Source organism: Hylobates moloch, unplaced genomic scaffold (assembly GCF_009828535.3).
Source record: "Hylobates moloch isolate HMO894 unplaced genomic scaffold, HMol_V3 SCAFFOLD_10, whole genome shotgun sequence".
Taxonomy (NCBI): domain Eukaryota; kingdom Metazoa; phylum Chordata; class Mammalia; order Primates; family Hylobatidae; genus Hylobates; species Hylobates moloch.
The window spans coordinates 4,686,583-4,708,525 of record NW_026652285.1 but is presented as its reverse complement, the minus strand read 5'-3'; the positions used below and the strand labels follow the sequence as shown (position 1 = coordinate 4,708,525).

The window sequence follows — 21,943 nt, the reverse complement described above, 5'->3', positions numbered from 1 at the left end:
TCACTAACCACAACCAGCTCTGCTCTCTCCTGGTTCCTGAAATCCAGGAGCAGATGGTGGTGGGGAGGAGGAGTTTGGAGACAGCCCTCTACCAGAAGCCAAGAAGAAAGGGGAGTGAGGAGGGATAGAGGAACTTATCTTGGTCCTGCGCCCACAGCCCCCAGGGTCTTCCTTCCTGTGAAGCCCAACGGTCTCCAGCCAGATTTCCTGTCCCCTTAGCCCCACCAAGAACCAGAGGCTGCCCATCGGGTGGCTGTAGGATGCAGGTTACTGTTGGAGTGGGGGATGGCCACCTGAGGCCAATTGGGTCATCTTTACTCCAGGTCTCCCTTTCATCCTCCTGTCTTCCCTGGGGGCACTCTATTCCCTGCAATTCCTTGGGATACCAGTTCCTGACTTTTGCTCCTTTCAAAGGAACCCTGGATAACCAGTGTAACCAGAACTTCAGAGGGGTTAGTTGTGTATCCCCTGAGGACAGCACTGGCATAGGCACACAATGGTGAGCTGAGAAATCTTGGGCTGGAAGTGCTAAATTCAAAGGGTGGGGACAGGCTGGGGCCAGTGGCTCATGCCTGTAATCCCAGCACTTTGGGAGGCTGAGGTGGGTGGATCGCTTGAGATCAGGAGTTCAAGACCAGCCTGGCCAACATGGTGAAACCCTGTATCTACTAAAAATACAAAAGTTAGCTTCTTGCCTAAGGAAAAATACAAAAATTACTTCTTGCCTAAGGAAATAATTGATGAAGTGGCTGGAGGCTAGGGCGTGGTGGCAGGCACCTGTAATCCCAGCTACTTGGGAGGTTGAGGCAGGAGAATTGCTTGAACCATTGCACATCAGCCTGGGCAACAGAGCAAGATAACATCTCAAAAAAAAAAAAAAAGGCTGGGGACAATGCTGGCCCCTCCTTTCCTGCCCCGTCCCCCCATTTCAGGGGCCCCTCTATGTGTACCTTCCAACCCCAGTGGGGGAGGAGAAAGAGTTCAGTCTCCAGGATCAGACCTTCCTCTGCCTCACCCCGCCCCCAGCTTAGAGGACATAAAAGCACAGATTGAGCTAAGAGGAGCTGACAGTATCAGGTGAGCTGTGGAGGTGGGGTCCTTGGAGGCTGGATGACAGCAGCTGGCAAGGGGATAAGGGTGCAGTGAGCCCCTCCCTCAAGGAGGTCTGGCTTTATCCATAGACAGGGCCCTCTGAGGTGGGGCTGAGGTACAAAGGGGGATTGAGCAGCCCAGGAGAAGAGAGATGGGGGTTCCCTTCTTCCCTTCTCTCAGATGCATGGTGGACTTAGGACCTTGCTGGGCTGGGGGTCTCACTGAAGAGATGAAGCTGCTTCTGGCCTTAGCAGGGCTCCTGGCCACTCTGGCCATGCCCCAGCCCTCTGAAGGTGCTGCTCCAGGTAACAGTTCCCAAGGTGGGAGAAGATGGTGTGTTGGGATGGTTGTGTTCCAGAGACCCCTTTTCTCAGAGCAGGGCTTCCTAGCTCTGGGGCCTGATAGGGGGTTGGGGCCCATTCCTGACTTTGTGATCCTTGCTCTGGGCAGCTGTCCTGGGGGAAGTGGACACCTCGTTGGTGCTGAGCTGCATGGAGGAGGCCAAGCAGCTGGTGGACAAGGCCTACAAGGAGCGGCGGGAAAGGTGGGGCACGAGGCACTGTCCCGCTCTGGGCAAGGATATCCCAGGCTTTTCAGAGAAGGAGCAGGTGGCAGGGAGCTTGAAGGTGGGAGAGGGGGACTACGGGGACCCATGTGGACTCCCTTTCTATCTATCTGTCTGTCCCTGTGTCTCTGGACGGGAGAGCAGCTTAAAAGCCATCCTTCCCAAAGCCTTGCCTCTGTCTGGACACCCAGGTCCATATCCTTTTTATAAAAGGAAGCCTTCCTCCCACCTGTGGGCCTGCCTGCATGGTCCTGCATGTCTGCCCCTGGGCTGGGACTCTGCTGGGTGGGTCTGCATCCCTTCTCTGGCCCTCACTCCTCCTTTCTCCAAGCAGCATCAAGCAGCGGCTTCGCAGTGGCTCAGCCAGCCCCATGGAACTCCTATCCTACTTCAAGCAGCCGGTGGCAGCCACCAGGACGGCGGTAAGGGCTGCTGACTACCTGCACGTGGCTCTAGACCTGCTGGAGAGGAAGCTGCGGTCCCTGTGGCGAGGGCCATTCAATGTCACTGGTACTGTTGCCCATCCCACGCCAGGTCCCTGCTCCACTAGTGACTCCTCCTAGGGACCCCAGCCGTCTCTCAGTGATCCCCTCAACTTCTTCTTCCAGGGAGTCTCAGGGGTCTCCAGGGCTCCTCAGCCTCAGGTTGCCTAGGATAGGAAGTGAAGCGGCTCAGCTCCCCCATTGTTCTTTCCCCCGGCAGATGTGCTGACGCCCGCCCAGCTGAATGTGTTGTCCAAGTCAAGCGGCTGCGCCTACCAGGACGTGGGGGTGACTTGCCCGGAGCAGGACAAATACCGCACCATCACCGGGATGTGCAACAACAGGTGCGGCTGGCGGGGAGTGGCTGCAGGAACCGGGCTCAGAGAGGCGTCCCGGGCGCCACAAGCCTCCAGGTATCAGCGCCCTGTCCTCCCCTTGCAGACGCAGCGCCACGCTGGGGGCCTCCAACCGTGCCTTTGTGCGCTGGCTGCCGGCAGAGTATGAGGACGGCTTCTCGCTTCCCTACGGCTGGACGCCCGGGGTCAAGCGCAACGGCTTCCCGGTGGCTCTGGTGAGCGCCGGCGGGCAGAGGGGTCGAGGCCCGGCCACGCGGTGCCCGGACCCAGGCGCCAGCTGACCTCCGTGTCCCGCAGGCTCGCGCGGTCTCCAACGCGATCGTGCGCTTCCCCACGGATCAGCTGACTCCAGACCAGGAGCGCTCGCTCATGTTCATGCAATGGGGCCAGCTGTTGGACCACGACCTCGACTTCACCCCTGAGCCGGCCGCCCGGGCCTCCTTCGTCACTGGCGTCAACTGCGAGACCAGCTGCGTGCAGCAGCCGCCCTGCTTCCCGCTCAAGGTGGCCCTGCTTCCCGCCCACTGCCTGGGTGGGGAGAGGGGAGATTGTTTCTGGAAGGGGCCATCTCCCTTCTGTGCCCAGGTTTCCTTTCCCAGCCGCTGAGGAAGGCTGGCCCTGCCTCCCTTGTGTCCAGAGGTACTGGCTGCTCAGCTATGACCTGTCTCCTTCCTGCGCCTGGGCTCAGCCAGCTGGCAGCCAGGGCCGTGCATTTGCTCACTGCCTCTCGCAGGCCAGGGGAGAGAGGGTTGTTCCTCCTTGGCTGACAGGAGTCCTGTTGGTGGAATCACTGGCTCTTTGTTAGGTTGGGAGAGGGTTCTGGGAGGAGACCTTTCCAGTGCCCCCCAAACCTCCATGCTCAGTCCTGTTCCCTCCCCACTGAGGGGGCAGCCCCAACCCCCATCACACAGAAAGAGAGAGCCTGGGGGTCTGGTGGGTGCCGTGGGACAGGGCTGGGAGTGGGCAGGGTGGTCGAGGCACTGCTGAGTAGGGAAGGAGGAGGAGAGACAGGAGAGAGCGCCTGAGAGAGGGAGAGACCGACAGGAGAATGTCAGGGCCAGAGGGAAAGCAGGCACAGAAGAGAGAAGGGGAGAGAGACAGGCGACGCTTTAGTGAGGAGGGGTCCGAGGCCTGGCAGTGCCCAGACCCAGGGGTTGCCCAGGTTCCCAGTTCAGTGTTCTGCTCATTAACCCTGCACCTCAGAGGCTGCTGCTGATGGCGCTCTAGGCAGCGATCTCGTTCGGGCCTCCAGACGCCTCTCTGCAGGTTGAGGGTACCAGAGGTCCTGAGGGCAGGGGGAGAGCCAGTTCTGCCTGGGCACCTTCCCCGCCCTCGGTGAGCCAGTCTAGCCTCTCTCTGTGCCTCAGATCCCGCCCAACGACCCCCGCATCAAGAACCAAGCCGACTGCATCCCGTTCTTCCGCTCCTGCCCGGCCTGCCCCGGGAGCAACATTACCATCCGCAACCAGATCAACGCGCTCACCTCCTTCGTGGACGCCAGCATGGTGTACGGCAGCGAGGAGCCCCTGGCCAGGAACCTGCGCAACATGTCCAACCAGCTGGGGCTGCTGGCCGTCAACCAGCGCTTCCAAGACAACGGGCGGGCCCTGCTGCCCTTCGACAACCTGCACGATGACCCCTGTCTCCTCACCAACCGCTCAGCGCGCATCCCCTGCTTCCTGGCAGGTCAGCTTTGGGGTGGGGACCAGGGGGTGGCATAGGAGGTGTTTCGTGTTGGAGCCACAGTGAGTCTGTTTGTGAGCAGCTTGTCGGTTTGTACAGAGACTGTCCTCACCAGCCATTACTATCAACTTCATGATATTAATCCAGTTGCCTTGGTAACAAGTCAGATGGAGCCAGAAAAGCAGAAAAGCAAACAACCTCTCCAGCCCTAAGATGGAGACCCAGGCATGGCCAAGGAGCCTCTGTCCATCAGTCCATTGCTTTCTCTGTCCCTCTTTTCCCTTCTGGACTCTGGAAGAGAGGAGAGTCGAATCCCTCAGGGGCGGGGAACTAAAGGACAGAGAGCGCTGTGGTGCCCTCACACTCTAGAGCGACACTATCCAACGTGGTAGCCTCTAGCTGCATGTGGCTATTTTAATTTTAGTTATTTTAAATTAAATAAACCCAGTTTCTCAGCAGTGCTAACCACATTTCAAATGCTCAATTGCCTTACAGTCTAGTGGCTCCCCCTATTGGGTGGCACAGATGTAAAATATTTTCATCATCTCGGAAGGTTGAGTTGGACCACACTGCTCCAAAATATCCCCTCCTGCGCATCTTAATTGCCCATAATAAGAGATGATGGGATTTTAAATGTAAACAATTGGCAGTTTTGGAGACACAATGGGGGCAGTGATGGCAGCCATGACCAGACATTTTCCAGTGTTTTTTTTTTTTTTTTTTTTTTTTTTTCTAAGACGGAGTCTCACTCTGTCACCCAGGCTGGAGCACAGTGGCACAGTCTCGGCTCACTGAAACCTCTGCCTCCTGGGTTTAAGCGATTCTTCTGCCTCAGCCTCCTGAGTAGCAGGGACTACAGGCGCCTGCCACCATGCTTGGCTAATTTTTTGTATTTTTAGTAGAGACGGGGTTTCACCATGTTGGCCAGGCTGGTCTCAAACTCCTGACCTCGTGATCTGCCCACCTTAGCCTCCCAAAGTGCTGGGATTACAGGTGTCAGCCACCACACCCAGCCATTTTCCAGTGTTTTTAAATGTAAACCCAATAGTGGACCTCAGGCCCTTTCCTCTGGCCTCCCTCTGTCTCCTCCTGATGGTTCCTGCTGGTCTCTCCCTGGCTGGGACCCTGGGAGGAGGATCCAGGTTGGACTTTCTGCAAGAGATGCCCGACCTCTTCTGGGCTGGTTAGGCAAGGGCAGCCCTCCTTCGCCAGACTCAGCTGCCCCCAGCCTAGCTTTGATGAGCCCCATGTCCCAAGCCTGGGTCATTATGACCTCTAGCTGCTCATGGATGGAGATGCTGCTCTCAGAGAATTTCCTTTCCACCAGCTTCTAGAGCTGGCAAGGACTGACCCTAGTGTCTTGACCCTAGCCCTCTGGTCCCTGCAGAGAAGGGTTGTGGGAGGCCTAGGGGAACCAGGGGGAATCTGCTTAGTTTTCTTGAACGGTCTCAGGTGTGGACTCCACACATCTCATGTCCTAACCCCCTGCCCTGGGGCAGGCTGCACCACTGGCATGTAGTAAAAGGCAGGGCTGACAACTCTGTTCAAATGGTAGTGGCTTTCTGGAGTCCTGTGTTGAGAAGGATTCCAAGGTTGCATCCAATTTTAGCAGGAAAGAGTGCTGTGATCATTAGCTGCATCAGACATGGGTGTGGATGTAGGCTGTGCTGACATGCATGCTTCTTCCCAGACACTCCTTGGAATCAAGAGAATCAATGAACCAAGCAGTGTTCATAAGTCTCATACTTTGCACCAGGCATCTGTTAAGCCCCATGTATCCCTATGTGTGGTAGGAGGGAGGGTAAAATATAAAAAGGCACAAGCCTCGGTCCTGTGCTCAAGGAGCTCCCAGTTTCAGGTACAGGAAAGTGGCATGTCATGTGTTGGAAGTGATACCTATTGAATGAGCATCCCCAACCAGCAGTGGCCCTGAGCTGAGGCAGAAGCTATTATTGTGGACTGGGGCATCAGGGCAGGCCTCCTAGAGCAGTGTAAATTGGGGATGGTTTGAAAAGATAGATGGGGAGGAGGGATGAGTAGGAGGCATTTCAGGCCTTGGCTGGGGAGGGGGTTTCAGTGGAGCAAACCTTTTCTGGGATGGAGGCCTTAAGAATGACAGTGGCTTTTGCCTCCCCAAGGGGACACCCGTTCCAGTGAGATGCCCGAGCTCACCTCCATGCACACCCTCTTACTTCGGGAGCACAACCGGCTGGCTACAGAGCTCAAGAGACTGAACCCTAGGTGGGATGGGGAGAGGCTCTACCAGGAAGCCCGGAAGATCGTGGGGGCCATGGTCCAGGTAGGCAGTCTTGAGCAGCCGGCACACGGGATCCAGATGTGCCCCTGCAACATCCTAGCTGTGTGACCTTGGGCAAGTTCCTAACCCTCCTGAGCCTTGCCTTCTTCATCCATAAGGCTGTAAGGATTATAATACATATACGAAAACATCTTTCAGACAGTAAGTGCTTGACAAAGCCTCCTTCCCTTCCCTCTCCTTCTTCGCTGGTTTGCTCCCTGCAGTCTTCTTTCCTGTGGGTCTGTTATTGGTGTTGGGAGGGTTGAATGTTTGGTTTAGTGCCTGAGTAGCTGTTCAGTAAATTCTTCTTCCCTCCATCTCACTGTCGCTCTTAGCTCCTTTACCCACTCACCTCTTCTTTTTAAAATTAAAAAAATTATAGGGCTGGGCGCGGTGGCTCATGCCTGTAATCCCAGCACTTTGGGAGGCCGAGGCGGGTGGATCATAAGGTCAGGAGATCGAGACCATGCTGGCTAACACGGTGAAACCTCATCTCTACTAAAAATACAAAAATTAGTCGGGCGTGGTGGCGGGCACCTGTAGTCCCAGCTACTTGGGAGGCCGAGGCAGGAGAACGGCGTGAACCCAGGAGGCAGAGATTGCAGTGAGCTGAGGTGGCGCCACTGCACTCCAGCCTGGGTGACAGAGCAAGACTCCATCTCAAAATAAATAAATAAATAAAATAAAATTTAAAAAATATTATTATTATTTTATCTTTATTTTTTGATACAGTTGCCCAGGCTGGAGTGCAGTGGTGCGATCTTGGCTCACTGCAACCTCCACCTTTCAGGCTCAAGCCATTCTCCCATCTCAGCCTTCTGAGTAGCTGGGATTTCAAGCACAGGCCACCATGCCCGGCTAATTTTTGTATTTTTTGTAGAGATGGGGTTTCTCCATGTTACCCAGTGTGGTCTCAAACTCCTGGGCTCAAGTGATCCACCCTCCTCGACCTCCCAAATCCCTGGGATTACAGGCGCGAGTCACTGTGTTCGGCCCACTCACCTCTTCCTTTTGGCTCTGTCATAATCCACCCAATGTCCTTAGCCTCATTTACTCCTGGGGCAATGTTCCTGGTTCTGTCTCTCAACATCTGGTGCTTCATTGCCCCCACCCTCTCCCTCAGAGGCAGACGCAGACACACACACACACACACACACTCCTAGATTCTGGAGGAGAGAGTTTTCGGTGCCAAGGGTGAGTTTTTGATTTGCACTAAGAACTCAAGTGAAATTTATTTACACTCCAAAATAACTTCTAGAATCTAGAATGTAGAGTGAGACTGTTCCATGTCTTCACTTTTCACAGGGAAAATCATGCCAGAATGGCTCTTCATTCCTTCCTGCTTCTCTGCTTTCCACAAACCTCAACTGAGCCCTACTGTGGGCAGGCACTTGGTGGGCACTGTGAAGTATTTCAGCAACTTCAATTTCCCTTGCTCTCAAAGACTTTATAAGATAGTTGCAGAAATGAGACATTGATAACTTGAGGACAAGGAAGTTATCACAATGACTAAAAAAGTGATTTGCTATTTAGTCCTCTAAGGCAGAGGGCAATATAATTATCCTTAATGTACATTTGAGGAACTCAGGCTCAGAGAGGTTAATAACTGGTCCAAGGTCACCCAGCCAGCAAGCAGTAGAACTCTATTTATGCCTCTCAGTGCCACTCTGTTAGGCCCAGGTCCGGTATTGTAGGAGGCTATTCCCTGACCATAGCGGGATGGGAGGGGTCCCCCAAGCCAAGAGCAGGCAGAGACTCTGGCCCTCCTGTGCTGCCTGCCAGGTGGCATTTGCTGTGGAGGAGTGGGTGGAGAGGCCATTCCAAATGACTTGTCTTTAGATCATCACTTACCGGGACTACCTGCCCCTGGTGCTGGGGCCAGCGGCCATGAGGAAGTACCTGCCCACGTACCGTTCCTACAATGACTCAGTGGACCCGCGCATCGCCAACGTCTTCACCAATGCCTTCCGCTACGGCCACACCCTCATCCAACCCTTCATGTTCCGCCTGGACGATCGGTACCAGCCCATGGAACCCAACCCCCGTGTCCCCCTCAGCAGGGTCTTTTTTGCCTCCTGGAGGGTTGTACTGGAAGGTAAGCAGGACCTAGGCCAGGAGCGAGTGGGCTGACAGCTAAAGGTGGGGTAGGGGTCACCTTGGCTCTAGAGAGCTAGGGTGGGGAGCAATCTGCTTTCCTCCCATCTTGGAGATCTGGTCTGACTCTCCAGCCTCAGTTCCTCTGGCTCTGCTTCCATATCTGATAATAAACAGTGGGGTGGGGATGGCCCTCAGAGGGAAATGGCTACTTCCTATGTGTTGTGGGCTCACTGTGACCCACGAAGCCATGGCCTGGGAGCACCCCAATCTTGCAAGTCTGAATGGCATAATCTCCCGAGACCTATATGCCCCTGGGGTCACGTAGTGACTGGTGAGGACCTGCTCACTGGGGCCACCACCTTGGCACCAGGCACTGCATTTGCCCAGCCCTCTTCTCAAATCCTCCTGACCCTACCTGGACTTGTCCCTGACTCCAATCTGAGCTCTGATACTGAGCCAGATACTTCCCCTGACTTGGCTCCTCTGGTCCCCAGGTGGCATTGACCCCATCCTCCGGGGCCTCATGGCCACCCCTGCCAAGCTGAATCGTCAGAACCAAATTGCAGTGGATGAGATCCGGGAGCGATTGTTTGAGCAGGTCATGAGGATTGGGCTGGACCTGCCTGCCCTGAACATGCAGCGCAGCAGGGACCACGGCCTCCCAGGTGAGGGGCTGCAGGAGTCTGCCCTGACGCTCCCCTCCCTTGAGCTGCCTCCCAGGTAGCCTATCACCCCCCTTCCCACTCTAGGGCCCCTGCCCTCTCCAAAGCATATTAGAGGCACTTTGCTCTCAGGAAGTAGTCTGAGGCCAGGCCCCTGCCTTTCCCCGGACCCACCTGATAAATTTCCAGCTCCTCTCAACCTCCTTTGCATGCTGTAATTCTCATATTAGGGGCATCATCATCATAATGATAACCCACAGTCTGAAAATCTGTCTCTGTCATCATTCCATTTTGCTTCATTGTACGTTAACTCTGGGGGAAGAGATTATTGTTGCCTTCATTTTACTGATGAGGAAACTGAGGCTTGATGAGATTCAGAACCTGGCCAGGTTCTCTAGCCAAGTCAGTGGGAAAGCTGAAATTTGAAGCCAGATTAACCTAACCCCAAAGCCTGTGCCTATGTTATGGGGTAGCCCATGTGGCTGAGGCTCCTAGATACATTTCACCTCTCATGGGCCAGAGACAGACACCTTGGGCTGCTCTGGAGGGGGACAAGGAGATGTCCCTATTCTTGGACCCAGCAGGAACTGTGGCAGTTTAGAGTTTGCCTTATGGTAGGAGGGTAAGAGAAAGACAGAGAGGGTCCCAGAGAGGCCCAGTTGTGCCCCTTGGTCTAAGCCAAAGGTTCAGGGTTCCCTGAGGTGAGGTCCTTCCTCCCCTCTGTGACCTTGGTTGTGTTGGGAAGGTGGGTTTTCTGATCTGCTGGCAGGTATGTGAATCTTCCCTGCTGTCTCCAGTGACCTCCCCACCTGGAAGCAGAGGGACCTGCCCGTAGCCACCTGTCCCCTCCCCCATGCAGGATACAATGCCTGGAGGCGCTTCTGTGGGCTCCCGCAGCCTGACACGGTGGGCGAGCTGGGCACGGTGCTGAGGAACCTGCAATTGGCGAGGAAACTGATGGAGCAGTATGGCACGCCCAACAACATCGATATATGGATGGGCGGCGTGTCCGAGCCTCTGGAGCATAACGGCCGCGTGGGCCCACTCCTCGCCTGCATCATCGGTACCCAGTTCAGGAAGCTCCGGGATGGTGATCGGTGAGGAGGGGCAGGTGCCACGGGCCGCTGGGTGGCTGTGGGCCCATCCCTGACTCTCTTGGAGCCCAAATTTCCTCCCATCAGTTGAACAACTGGAGGGAGTCAGTGATTTTCCACTGTGTTCCAGGAATCCTCCAGATGCCCTGGAGTGCCCCTAACGTGCCCTGAACCTGTTGGGGGTGCAGCAAGGAGAGACCTGGACCCCTGGTTGTAAAGGGAGGAAGATAGAAAAATGCCACCATTAGCTACTTCTTCCCATGGGTTTCACTGTGCAACCACGTGGGTGTCAATCACCAGTGGGCAGTCCCCTCTCAGCTTTCCCACAGCTCCCCTTAGTGTCATTTCCTTGTGGTCCTGACGTCTTCATGTCTAGTTCTTGCTTAGCCTGTATTGCACCTTTGGGAAAATTAGAAAAAGGTGCCCCTCTCTGGGTGGACGAATTATAAACCACCCCCAAGATTCTCTTCCACTCCTGTGGATGCAGCTCCTGGCCAGGGCACAGGACTTGAGGAGTGTGTGTGGGCCCGGGTCCCCCTCCAGCATGGTGCCCTGGAGGCCGCCGGGCTAGGGGTAAGGGAAAGGCCACTGGGCAGCCGTGCTTTACTCTGCACGATGAGTGGAGCATCTCTTGTGTGAAAGCCCCTGGGCTGCCCAAGAGCCTGGGGCCCTCCTGTGCTGCCAGGTGGCATTTGTTGTGGCTTTGTTATATCCAGGGAGCAGCACAAGCCCGTCGATGCCCTGCCGGCCCAGAATATCCTCGGGCACAGTGTCCATGGGTGTTCCCTATGCAGGTTTTGGTGGGAGAATGAGGGTGTGTTCAGCGCGCAGCAGCGACAGGCCCTGGCCCAGATCTCATTGCCCCGGATCATCTGCGACAACACAGGCATCACCATTGTGTCTAAGAACAACATCTTCATGTCCAACTCATATCCCCGGGACTTTGTCAACTGCCGTACACTTCCCGCATTGAACCTGGCTTCCTGGAGGGAAGCCTCCTAGAGGCTAGGTAAGGGGGTGCAGCAGTGAGGGGTATATCTGGGCTGGCCGTTGGAACCACGGAGATCTCCTTGCCCTAGGTGAGCTCAGCCCTGTTCTGGGTGCAGCTGAGAAAATGAGTGACTAGACGTTCATTTGTGTGCTCATGTATGTGCGAAGTATATAAATTGGCATTTCATGTGTGTGTGTTGTCTGAACATGGGGAGTGTTTCATAGGTTATGTGTATGTGCCATTTATGTGAGTGTGTGTTTGTGCTGATGACAATACTGAGTATGTGGAAGGCAGCAGAGCAGACTGGTGAGGAGCACAGCTCAGGAACTAGACTGCCTGAGTTCCAATCCTGGCTCTGTGGCTTGCTAGCTATGTGACCTTGAGCAAATTACCCTCCTTAAACAAGAGTTTTCTTCCTTGTAAATTACATCTGTCACGGTTTCTTGGAGGGCCCACTTGTATCCTCTGGTTCTTCATTTATTGAGCACCTACGACATGCAAGGCACTGTACTAGGCATGAGAAGCATATAGAGGCAAGAAAGAGATACCAAGATGCCATCTGTGTCCTGGTTAGCAGAGCTGGACCAGTGGTGTCTTGGAGGGATGAGCCAGCCGCAGCTGGGCTGTGTGGTTGACTTATGGGCCCAGCTAGCCAGGCTCAGGCCATGGCTCCCCTTTTCCTTCCTCACCCCGATTTCTTGCTTATTTACTGAAGTCCTCCTGAAGAGGATCTGGGCCTGTTGCCCTTTCTGTACCATTTATTTGCTCCCAATGTTTATGATAATAAAGGCACCGCCGATGGGGACCTCCACTCGGTCTGTGTCTGAGGAGGAACTGGCGCTTTTGCAGAGGCTTACTCTGGGCTCTGAACTTGAACCAGTGTGGTCTGTGCTCAGGGCCCTGTGTTTCTGAACTGAGGGTGAGGGTGTTGGGGAGTTTTCCTTTGAGATCCATACGTGGAGGGCAGTCATCTCTTGGAAGCCTGGGGGCCAGGGCATGCAGTGCAGACCCTCCTCCCTCACCTTCTGCCCCTGCCACCCTGCAGGGAACTGTGGTCACCAAGCCCTCATGTTTGTTCATTGCTCTAGCAAACGTTTGCTGTGTGTTCACTCTATGTCAGGCCTGTGCCAGGGGCTAGGAAGTGGAGGGGACAAAATGCTGTGTGGTAGGAGAGAAAGTACAGAGACCTGGTGAGGAGGCAGGCCCTTCCCCGACGAGAGGGGCCTCTGCATCCTGCATCCCAGCAGCCTGGCACAGGGGTTCAGAAGCCCTCAAGAAATGGACTCCTTCTCATTCATGTTGCACATGGCTCCTGGAGCAGCGACAGCAGATGTCTGGGCCCAGAGGACAGGGCCAGCACTGAGGGAGGGAATGGAGTCTATATCCCTAGTTGTCTTGCCTGGAGCTCGAACCTTGAGTCTGACCGGCAGACTCCCTCCCTCTCCCCTTCTTTTTCAAATATGGGGAGGTGGCCAGAAGTGGTGTAGGATGGTGGGGTCTACCGTACTCATGGGGCCCCTGGTAATGTGAGGACCTCACTATGGTAAGCAGCAGCATAAATACTGCTTGTCCTCATTTCCATGATGAGGAGATGGCTGCTCAGAGGAGTGAAGCGACTCGTCCGAGGCCTTAAAGAAGTGGGTGGCAGTGCCAGGCTGCTGCCGTGGTCATCTGGCTCCTGGGCTCTTCCCACAGGATGACTGGGTGTCTCCCACTCCCACCCCACCAGTTGGGGGATCTGGAGGCCCTGGCTGGGCTAATCTTTCCCAGGGGGTCATTTAAAAGAAGAACATATGAATATGTACTGGGCAGAAGCTCAAGGAATGTTCTGGAAGTGCCCCTTCAGAGGCATCACAGGATCTAAGGACCACTCTAGAAGAGGGCATTTCTCAGAAGGGCCACTGGAAGGGATATTAGCTTCAGCTGTGGGGGACCCAGGCTTGGTTTTCCTTCCTGTTTTATCCCTTGGCACCACCACCTACCATCCCCCCCAATGCCCTCTCTCTTGCTACTCCACGGCCAGTGCTTCTTTTCCCCAGGAGCCCGCTGCCCCTCCCCTTTCTTTGAGAACTCTTGGAAATCCCACCAAACCATCCCCTCTCACCTCAAGACCCATGCACGCGCCATCTCAGTGGTAAGACATGTATGGCCTGTAAACGTCTAGTTACTTATTTGGCAGTGATTCCAAGGTCTGCTTTTGGAGGGAACAGTGTCACGGCTAGCATCTTTAGTCAGTCATCAGATGTTTTTGAGCACTTCTAATGTGCTGTGCACCATGCTAGGTGCCACAGGGGACCCTTGGAGGCAGGCTGAAGTCCTGGTCCAGGGAGCTTACGATCTAGGAGAGGACAGGAGAAAGATAAAGTTAAGGGCCAAGACTTGTGGAGGGAAGAGGACAGGTAACATCCAGCAAGCTGGAGCAGAAGGGCATCTCAGAATGACTAAGTCTTGACAGAAAGGAGAAGCCACAGGAGCCGAGTGTAAGAGCTGGGAGGGCCGAGGCAGCCACCCTGGGGCCCGAGCAAGCTGTTCACCCAGGGGTGTAGAGAGGCCCAGCTGCAAAGAAGTGTTGGGACTGCGGTATGGAGATCTAAGGGACCAGGTCATTGAACTTGCTTGAAATGGCCCTGTGGACCAAAGGGAACTTTCCTGTGCAGCGCGGGCCCCTAATTCTTCACTGAGGCCCAGGGTGACAGGTCCAGCTTGTCGATGGCTGAGCAATCCACGAAGTCATAGGGGTAGCTCTTGGCCCGGAATGGGTCCCGTGGGACCTTGGTGATGCGGGTGTTGTCACAGACAAGGCGTGAGAAGGACATTTTCCGTAGAGAGTCCTTCTGCTCCTTCGTGAAGACCCCAGGGTTTTCCCACCAGAACCTGCAGAGACAGAAGGAGAGTCACTCCACAGTCTGGCCGCTGGCCCCTCCCCACTCTGTTACAGGGGAAGGAAAGGGTCACAGGGACCATGAAAAGCCCTACTCACACTGAGATCCAGAGTCAGCGCTCATGCAGGACGTTGGGACACCCCTCTTGGAGAAGGGCCCTGCCCTTCCCTCCCTGGCTGAGGACGCACTTGCCTGTCTCCATCACGGATCTGCTGGAACTGCTTGCCCAAGAGGCAGGCCAGGAGAGGCCCCACCCGACCCCTTTCCACCAGCGGCTCAGCAATGGCCCCTATCCAAATGTCAATGTTGTCAGGGGTCCCGTAGAGACCCAGTAACTTCTTGGCCAGCATCTTGTTCTTCAGCACTGTGTTCAACTCCTCTAGTGTCTGCGGCTGTGAGAGGTCACAGAAGGCTCTCCAGGAATTGTACCCTAGGGTGGAGAGACTGAAGCTGTCTCATCCCGGGGACTTCCTGTTCACAGCCCCCTTTGGGGCCATGTCCACTCCAGCTCTATCAGCCCTAGAAAGTCTGGGCTTACAGCCTTTGGGATGGGGAAGGAGGGAATCCATTGTTTTTTATCTGCACTTCAATCTTAAGGGGGCTAGTTGGTTAAGTCCTATGTAACCACTAAGCAATCACGAACGTTATGTGGTACGTACTATGAGTCCAGGCACTATTCTAAGCACTGTGCAAATAGGTAACTGACGAATAGAAATGTTAAGTAATTTGCCCAAAGTCTTATAACTAGTAAATGGCATAGGTGGGATTTGAACTCAGGCAGTCTGGTTCTTAATTAAATTGCCTTTCATGGGGACAAAAGAAAGATCCAACAGTCATTGGTTTCTCTCTATTGTTTTCTTAATGTTTTCAGGGCTTTTAAACTGTTTTTAAAGTTAGTTGGTGACCTCTTTTTCATTTAAGGTATGCCAAGATAGTACCAGATATATGCTCTTTTCTCTGTGTTAGGGGAAATGGGACATTCTGTTTCATAGATGAACAAAGTGGGTTTTAAAAATGGCCTGGGGCTGGACATGGTGGCTTGCACCTGTAATGCCAGTGCTTTGGGAGGCCAAGGTGGGAGATTGCTTGAGGCCAGGAGTTCGAGACCAGCCTGGGCAACATAGCAAGACTATGTCTATATTTAAAAAAAAAGAAAGCTGGGCATGTGGCACACCTGTAGTCCCACCTACTTGGTAGGCTTAAACAGGAGGATTACTTGAAGCTAGGAGTTTGAGGCTGCTGTGAGCTGTGATCGCACCACTGTACTCTAGCCTAGGCAACAGAGCAAGACCCTGTTTCAAAAAAAGACCTCAAACAAAAAAAGCTGGCCTGTCTTTTGTTTCAGAACTGATCAGATGATCAGATCCTCAGGGTTATAGAAGAGAGTCTCCAGGAGCCCTAGAAAGTTAGCTAAAATTTCCCCAGTGCAGGCCAGACTTCAGACCCACTCACCAGGTTGCCCATGGTCCCGGCAACGCTGTATGTTGATGGCAGCCAGGTCAAAGCCATGGATCCTGTGAGTTGGCTGGAAAAGCTTGTTGCGCAGCTCTCCAGTCATCATTTTATTCTGTTTCATCAGCTTGGATTGCTTGGCCAGCAGGCCTCGCACCAGAGGATCAATTCCACCTGCCAGGGGAGACCCAGAAGCCATGCTTAGGATGGGGGAAGAGTGGGAACATCATCCATGGCTTGCCTCTGCCTCCACCAGCCATTTTCTCTCGGTTGAATGTGGGTCAGCTGGACATCCCAGGCTGAAGGAGGGAGAGAAGAGCACAGTGCAGCCTGAAGGGTGTGCTCAGGGAGACAGGGGCATCCAGATTGTCTGCTCTGGGGGTGGGCAAAAAAGGGCAGTCATGGGATGATGGCATGAATATAAACATTGAGATATTTTTTGGCCATGCATAGTGGCTCATGCCTGTAATCCTAACACTTTGGGAAGCCAAGGTGGGAAGACTGCTTCAGCCCAGAAGTTTGGGACCAGCCTGGACAACATGGCAAAACGCCGCCTCTGAAAAAAAGGCAAAAAAATTAGCCGGGTATGGGGGTGTGTGCCTTGTAGTCCCAGCTACAAGGGAGGCTGAGGTAGGAGGATTACGTGAGCCCAGGAGGTCAAGGCCGCAGTGAGCCGAGATTCGCCATTGCACTCCAGCCTGGGTGACAGAGTGAGACCCTGTCTCAAAAAAAAAGGTGTTTTTAAAGCTCTAGTTCACGGAGTCAGCTTTTTCTTCCATATGTTCGCTGAGGAACGTTGCATAATGGGAAGAGGTTGCATAAATCTCAAGGAAATGTCCTTGACTTGCTAGGCTTTAAGGAAAGCTAATTTCAACACAACACAGCCTAGGGATAAAGGACGTTGGGTCCAACATCTGGCACCTCTATGAAGCGAAAAACTCTAGAGGAGATCAGAAGAGAGCAATTTATTTATCAAACCCTGTAGGAGTCAGAGAAGCCTAGGGCAGGGAAAGGAGGTAGGGAAATCCCAGTCACCTTAGAAGCCAAGAGGAAAGAAAGAGTAACTAATACTTACTGATCACCTCCTGTGTGTCAGGAACCCTACGATGTGGGGTGCTCCACATGTATATCTCATTTAATGTTTTGGATAGCCTCGTGTGATGGGTACTATTATTGTCCCCATTTTATAAATGAGGAAACTGAGGCTCGGTGAGGTGAATTCACTTGCCCAAGGTCATGTAGAAGTGCTTGGAATCTGACTTCCAACCCAGATTTCCCTACGACAGGCTGCAGAGTGGGAGACCCAGGTGACAGCACTTCCCTGAAAGGACATACCATCTTTGACCATCCTCCAAGTGTTGAAGAAGAGGGTGTGGAGGGGGAGTTCTGGTTCTGGCCCCCATGGCTGATAATTCTCATCCAGGCGGAACATACTAGAGGGGACCTCCAAGTGGCCAAAGCGGAAGGCGAAGGTGAAGACATTGGAAATTCTGGGATCCACAGATTCATTGTAGCCTTGATATGGGGGTATCCACTTCTGCATGTGGTCACCTAGCAAAATGGGTAGGTAGTCCCTAAAGGTGATAATCTGGAGGGAGAATAAAATCAAGAGGACAGGATGTAAGAAGGTTTAAACCTCTGCAGAGGGAGGCTGTGAAAGAGCTGCAGCCAAGAGTGATGAGCTGTTGAAAACCAAGGATGACAAATGGATAGCATGTGTGCCCAGTTCCCATTCCTATGACCATAGCAGACATTGCTAATAAACCATGCCGTTTTTTCTGCTGATCTCTTACGATTTGTCTCCATATAGGCTCTACTAATCAGTCATTTGAATTTGGCATATGAAACGTACTATCTTTGTCATCTTTGTGCTAAGTTTATGACCTTGATGCTAAAGTGACAGTCTTTGTGTGTCACTTTAATGTAACAATGTCAGGGCAAGAGGAATGATAAACCACAGGAATGATTCAGGGGCAACTGAGGAAAGTTCATCCAATCTCCAGTCCTGAAAGAAATACAGAAGAATGGAAACACTGGTTTCTGGTTTTCTTTTACATAAAAACACAATGAACTAACACCAAAAATTTTCAGAAAAGAAAAATGCCTCCACATAACCTAATAATTATATTAATTTTTATTCTTGTAGTCTTTGTCTATATGTTACTGACTTTTACATAGTTATAATCCTACAGAATGCATCCTGTGCATTCTGCTTTTTCGCTTCACATTTTCCACATTTCTATCTAGCTTTCACAGTGAAGCCCTGTGTCTCTTTGCTCTTAACCCAGTGCCATAAGGAGCTCAGGTGCAGTGGTTCCTGTTCCCCTAGAAGGTTGCTCAGCAACAGCAGGCAGCCAGGGAAGTACTTTCCTGCCTTGCAGACAGCACCAGCAGGGATTGAGTGGGAAGCCCCCAAACACCAGAAGAGTGAAGTAGACCAGAATAGCATTGCAAGGCTCAGGAAACTAAGCTTTGGCGGACCTAAAGCCCACAAAAGTAGTCCAGAACCTACATGCTAAACCTAAACAAGGTAACTATGTGCTAAAATAAAAGTGCTTTTTTTTTTTTCTTTTTTTGACAGGGTCTCACTTTGTCACCCAGGCTGGAATGCAGTGGTGCCATCTTGGCTCACTGTCACCCTGACCTCCCTGGTTTAAGTGTTCCTCTTGCCTCAGCACCCCCAAGTAGCTGACACCACAGGTGCATGCCACCAAGTCCGGCTAGTTTTTGTATTTTTAGTAGAGACGGGGTTTCACCATGTTAGCCAAGCTGGTCTTGAACTCCCGACTTCAGGTGATCCACCTGCCTTGGCCTCCCAAAGTGCTAGAATTACAGGCGTGAGCCACTGCACCCGGCCTAAAATAAAAAATTTAAATAGGATCAAGGGTCTCCTAATATAGCAACCAAAATGTCTAAGATACAACTGAAAATCACTCATAATACCAAGAGCCAGAAATGCCACGTTTTGAGTAAAAAGACAATCAACTGATGCCAAGGATGACATGAATCAGATGCTATAATTATCTGATAAAAATTTTAAAAGCAGCCATTATACAAATGCTTCAATAATCAATTAGATTCTCCTGAAACAAATATCATATCAAAGAAGTAGAAATTATAAAAAAGAAACAAATCAAAATTACAGAACTGAAAATACACTAACTGAAATTTTAAAAAAGCTTGAATAGACTCAATAACAGAGTGGGAATGACAGAGGATAGAACTGGAGACAGATCAATAGAATTCACTCAATCTGAACAACAGAAAGAAAATAGACTTTAAAAATGGCTCAGACAACCCAGAGCCTCCGGGTTCTGTGAGACCATAACAAAAGATCTGGCATTCATATCAATGGAGTCCCAGAAACAGAAGAGAAAGGGGGTGAAACTGAAAAAGCATTTGAATAAATAATGCCCTAAAATTTCTCAAAATTGGTGAGAGGAACACATTTACAGATTCAAGCAGATGAATGAATCCCAAACAGGATAAACAGCGAAATTCACTCCAAGGCATATCATAATTAAATTTCTGAAAACTAAACATAAAGTATTAAAATAGTCAAAGAGAAATGACGCATTACCTATAAAGAAACACCAATTCAAGTAATGGTAAAGGGCTGGGTGTGGTGGCTCACGCCTGCAATCCCAGCACTTTGGGAGGCTGAGGCGGGCGGATCACCTGAGGTCAGGAGTTTGAGACTAACCTGGCCAACATGGCGAAATCCTGTCTCTACTAGAAATACAAAAGGAATTATCCAGGTGTGGTGGTGCGCATCTGTAATGCCAGCTACTCGGGAGGCTGAGGCAGGAGAATCACTTGAGCCCAGGAGGCAGAGGTTGCCGTGAGTCGAGATGTCACCACTGCACTCCAGGCTGAGCAACAGAGCAAGACTCTGTCTCAAACAAACAAACAAACAAACAAACAAACAAACAAACAAACAAGATATCAGTGAAGCTCTCATCTGAAACCACAGAAGCCAGGGGAAGTGTCGCCACATTTTTCATGTGCTGAAAGACAAGAACTGTCAACCCTGAATCCAATAGCTGGTGAAATGATTCTTCAGGAATAAAGGGGAAATAAAGACGTTCTCACACAAAGGAAGATTCAGAATTTGCTGCACACAGACCTATCCTTAAACAATGGCTAAAGGAAACTCTGTAAACACGAAGAATGGTAACAGAAGAAGGACAGGACCTTCAGAAAGGAAAGAACAATGTAATGGGTAAAAATAGAAGTAAACATCAATTCTTTTCCACCTCATGAATTTTTTCATTATATTTTATGGTTGATGCACCATCTGATGTGCTGTAAAATGTATATAGAAGAAATGCTTCAGACAATTATATTTCAAAAGTGGGGAAGGTGAAGGGACCAAATGGAAGTAAGTTTTCTACATGTCACTTGAAATGATAAAGCACTGACACCAATAGGTTGTGATACGTCGTAAATCCATATCTCTATCTCTATCTCTATCTTTATTTCTATATCTATCTACCTATCTATCCTGAGAACAACCACTAAGAAAATTATACAAAGCAATATGTGATCAAATGGACCCCTAAAAAATGTTCAATTAACCCACAGGAAGGCAAGAAAAACAATATTAGAGGAAGAAGAAACAGAAGGAACAAACAGAAAACAAATAATAAAATGAGAGATATGGGAGATTTAATCTCTAACATGTTAATAATTACTTTAAAGATAATTTAAAAGTAATAATTACTAAAGGTCAGAGATTGGCAGAGTATATTTCTTTTCCTTTTTTTTTTTAAGTGACCCAACCATATGCTGTCTAAAAGAAACTCGCTTCAAACTTAATGACATAGGTAGGTTGAAATTGATGGAATAAGAAAGATCATGCAGACATAAATTTTTAAAAGCAGGGGTGACTATATTAATATCAGATAAAGTTGACTTCAGAGGACAAAAGTAGACATTACATAATGATAAAAGGATCTATCCATCAAGAAGATGAAGCAATCCTAAATGATATGGATCAAACAACAGAACTTTAAAGCTTTAAAATACATGAAGCAAAACCTGACAGGACTGGAAGAAGAAATAGGCAAATTCTCATTTATTTATAGTTAGGGATTTCAACACCCGACTCTCAGTAAGTGGGAGAATTACTAGACAGAAAATTAGCTGGAGTACAGAACTGAATAGCACCATCAGCCAACAGATCCAATTGACATTTACAGAACATTGCATTCAACAAAGCAGAAAACACATTCTTTTTAAGAACTCATAGATTATTCAACAAGATAGTCCCACAGCAGGGTTATAAAACAAATCTTAACAAATTTAAAATAATTGAAATCATACAGAGTATAGTTTCTGATCATGATGGAATCAAACTAGAAATCAATAACAGGAAGGCAACAGGCAAATCTACAAACACTTGGAAATTAAATAACACACTTCTAAATTATACATCGGTTAAAGATGAAGTCTGAAAGGAAACTTAAAAAATACCTACTGAATGAAAATGAAAACACAACATATCAAAATTTGTGGAAGGTAGTCAACTCAGTGCTAAGAGGGAAATTTATAGCACTAAATACATTAGAAAATAGAAAAGGTTGCAAATCAGTCATCTAAGTTTCTACTTCAAGAAACTTGAAAAATAAGAGCAAAATAAATCCAAAGCAAGCAGGATAAAGGATAAAAATCATATGAGCCTATCAATTGATGCAGAAAAACCATTTGACAAAGTTCCACACCTATTCATGATAAAAACTCTCACTACACTAGGAATGAAGCAGAACTTCCTCAACCTCATAAAGGGCAACTATAAAACATTTATAACTAATATTATACTTAATGGTGAAAGATTGAATACTTTCTCAATTGGGAAGACAAGGATGCCTGCTTTCTTACCATGCGCATTTAATATAGTATTGGAAGTTTGAGCCACTAGGAAGTTCTAGGAATTGCCACGTAATAAGGCAAGAAAAAGAAGAAAAATCATATAGATTAGAAAAGAAGAAACACAACTGTCTTTATTGGCATATTACATGATTACCTGTGTAGAAAATCCAAGTAATCTACAGCAGAATGCCTAGAACTAATTGAATTTAGCAAGGTCACAGGATACAAAATCAACACATTAAAAAAATCAATTATATTTTCATACACTGATAAAATAAGTAGAAACTGCAATAAAGCTGTAATACCATTTATAATTCCTCCAAAGAAAATGAAATACTGGGCTGGGCATGGTGGCTCATGCCTGTAATCCCAGCACTTCGGGAGGCTGAGGTGGGCGGATCATGAGGTCAAGAGATTGAG

At 50.4% G+C, this 21,943-nt stretch overlaps 2 protein-coding genes across 3 annotated transcripts in view; one reads left to right on the top strand and one right to left on the bottom strand.

The window, feature by feature from the left end:
• Positions 1–1,066: 1,066 nt before the first annotated feature.
• Positions 1,067–12,129, top strand: MPO (myeloperoxidase). Its single transcript, XM_032162840.1, has 12 exons — positions 1,067–1,397; positions 1,543–1,636; positions 1,992–2,167; positions 2,360–2,483; positions 2,581–2,710; positions 2,793–2,999; positions 3,863–4,181; positions 6,317–6,477; positions 8,314–8,569; positions 9,066–9,236; positions 10,093–10,330; positions 11,122–12,129. The coding sequence occupies exons 1-12, from the start codon at positions 1,244–1,246 to the stop codon at positions 11,327–11,329; spliced, it is 2,238 nt and encodes a 745-aa protein (XP_032018731.1). The 5' UTR covers positions 1,067–1,243; the 3' UTR covers positions 11,330–12,129.
• Positions 12,130–13,464: 1,335 nt separating this feature from the next.
• LPO (lactoperoxidase) overlaps positions 13,465–21,943 on the bottom strand; it is a 30,355-nt gene continuing 21,876 nt past the window's right edge. For both annotated transcript variants that reach the window (XM_032162837.2, XM_032162839.2), the window contains 4 exons: positions 16,988–17,240; positions 15,653–15,826; positions 14,393–14,630; positions 13,465–14,192 (listed from right to left, as the gene is read on the bottom strand). In XM_032162837.2, coding sequence (XP_032018728.1) covers positions 13,985–14,192; positions 14,393–14,630; positions 15,653–15,826; positions 16,988–17,240 — 873 coding nt within the window. In that variant the 3' untranslated portion in view covers positions 13,465–13,984. The remainder of the gene's footprint in view (positions 14,193–14,392; positions 14,631–15,652; positions 15,827–16,987; positions 17,241–21,943) is intronic.

Bases quoted from the DNA above. Each gene is read 5' to 3' on its own strand.
- MPO (XM_032162840.1), top strand. From the start codon at position 1,244: ATGGGGGTTCCCTTCTTCCCTTCTCTCAGATGCATGGTGGACTTAGGA. The intron at 2,484-2,580 runs GTGCGGCTGGCG...CTCCCCTTGCAG, and splicing joins ACCGGGATGTGCAACAACAG to ACGCAGCGCCACGCTGGGGG. The intron at 8,570-9,065 runs GTAAGCAGGACC...TCTGGTCCCCAG, and splicing joins CTGGAGGGTTGTACTGGAAG to GTGGCATTGACCCCATCCTC.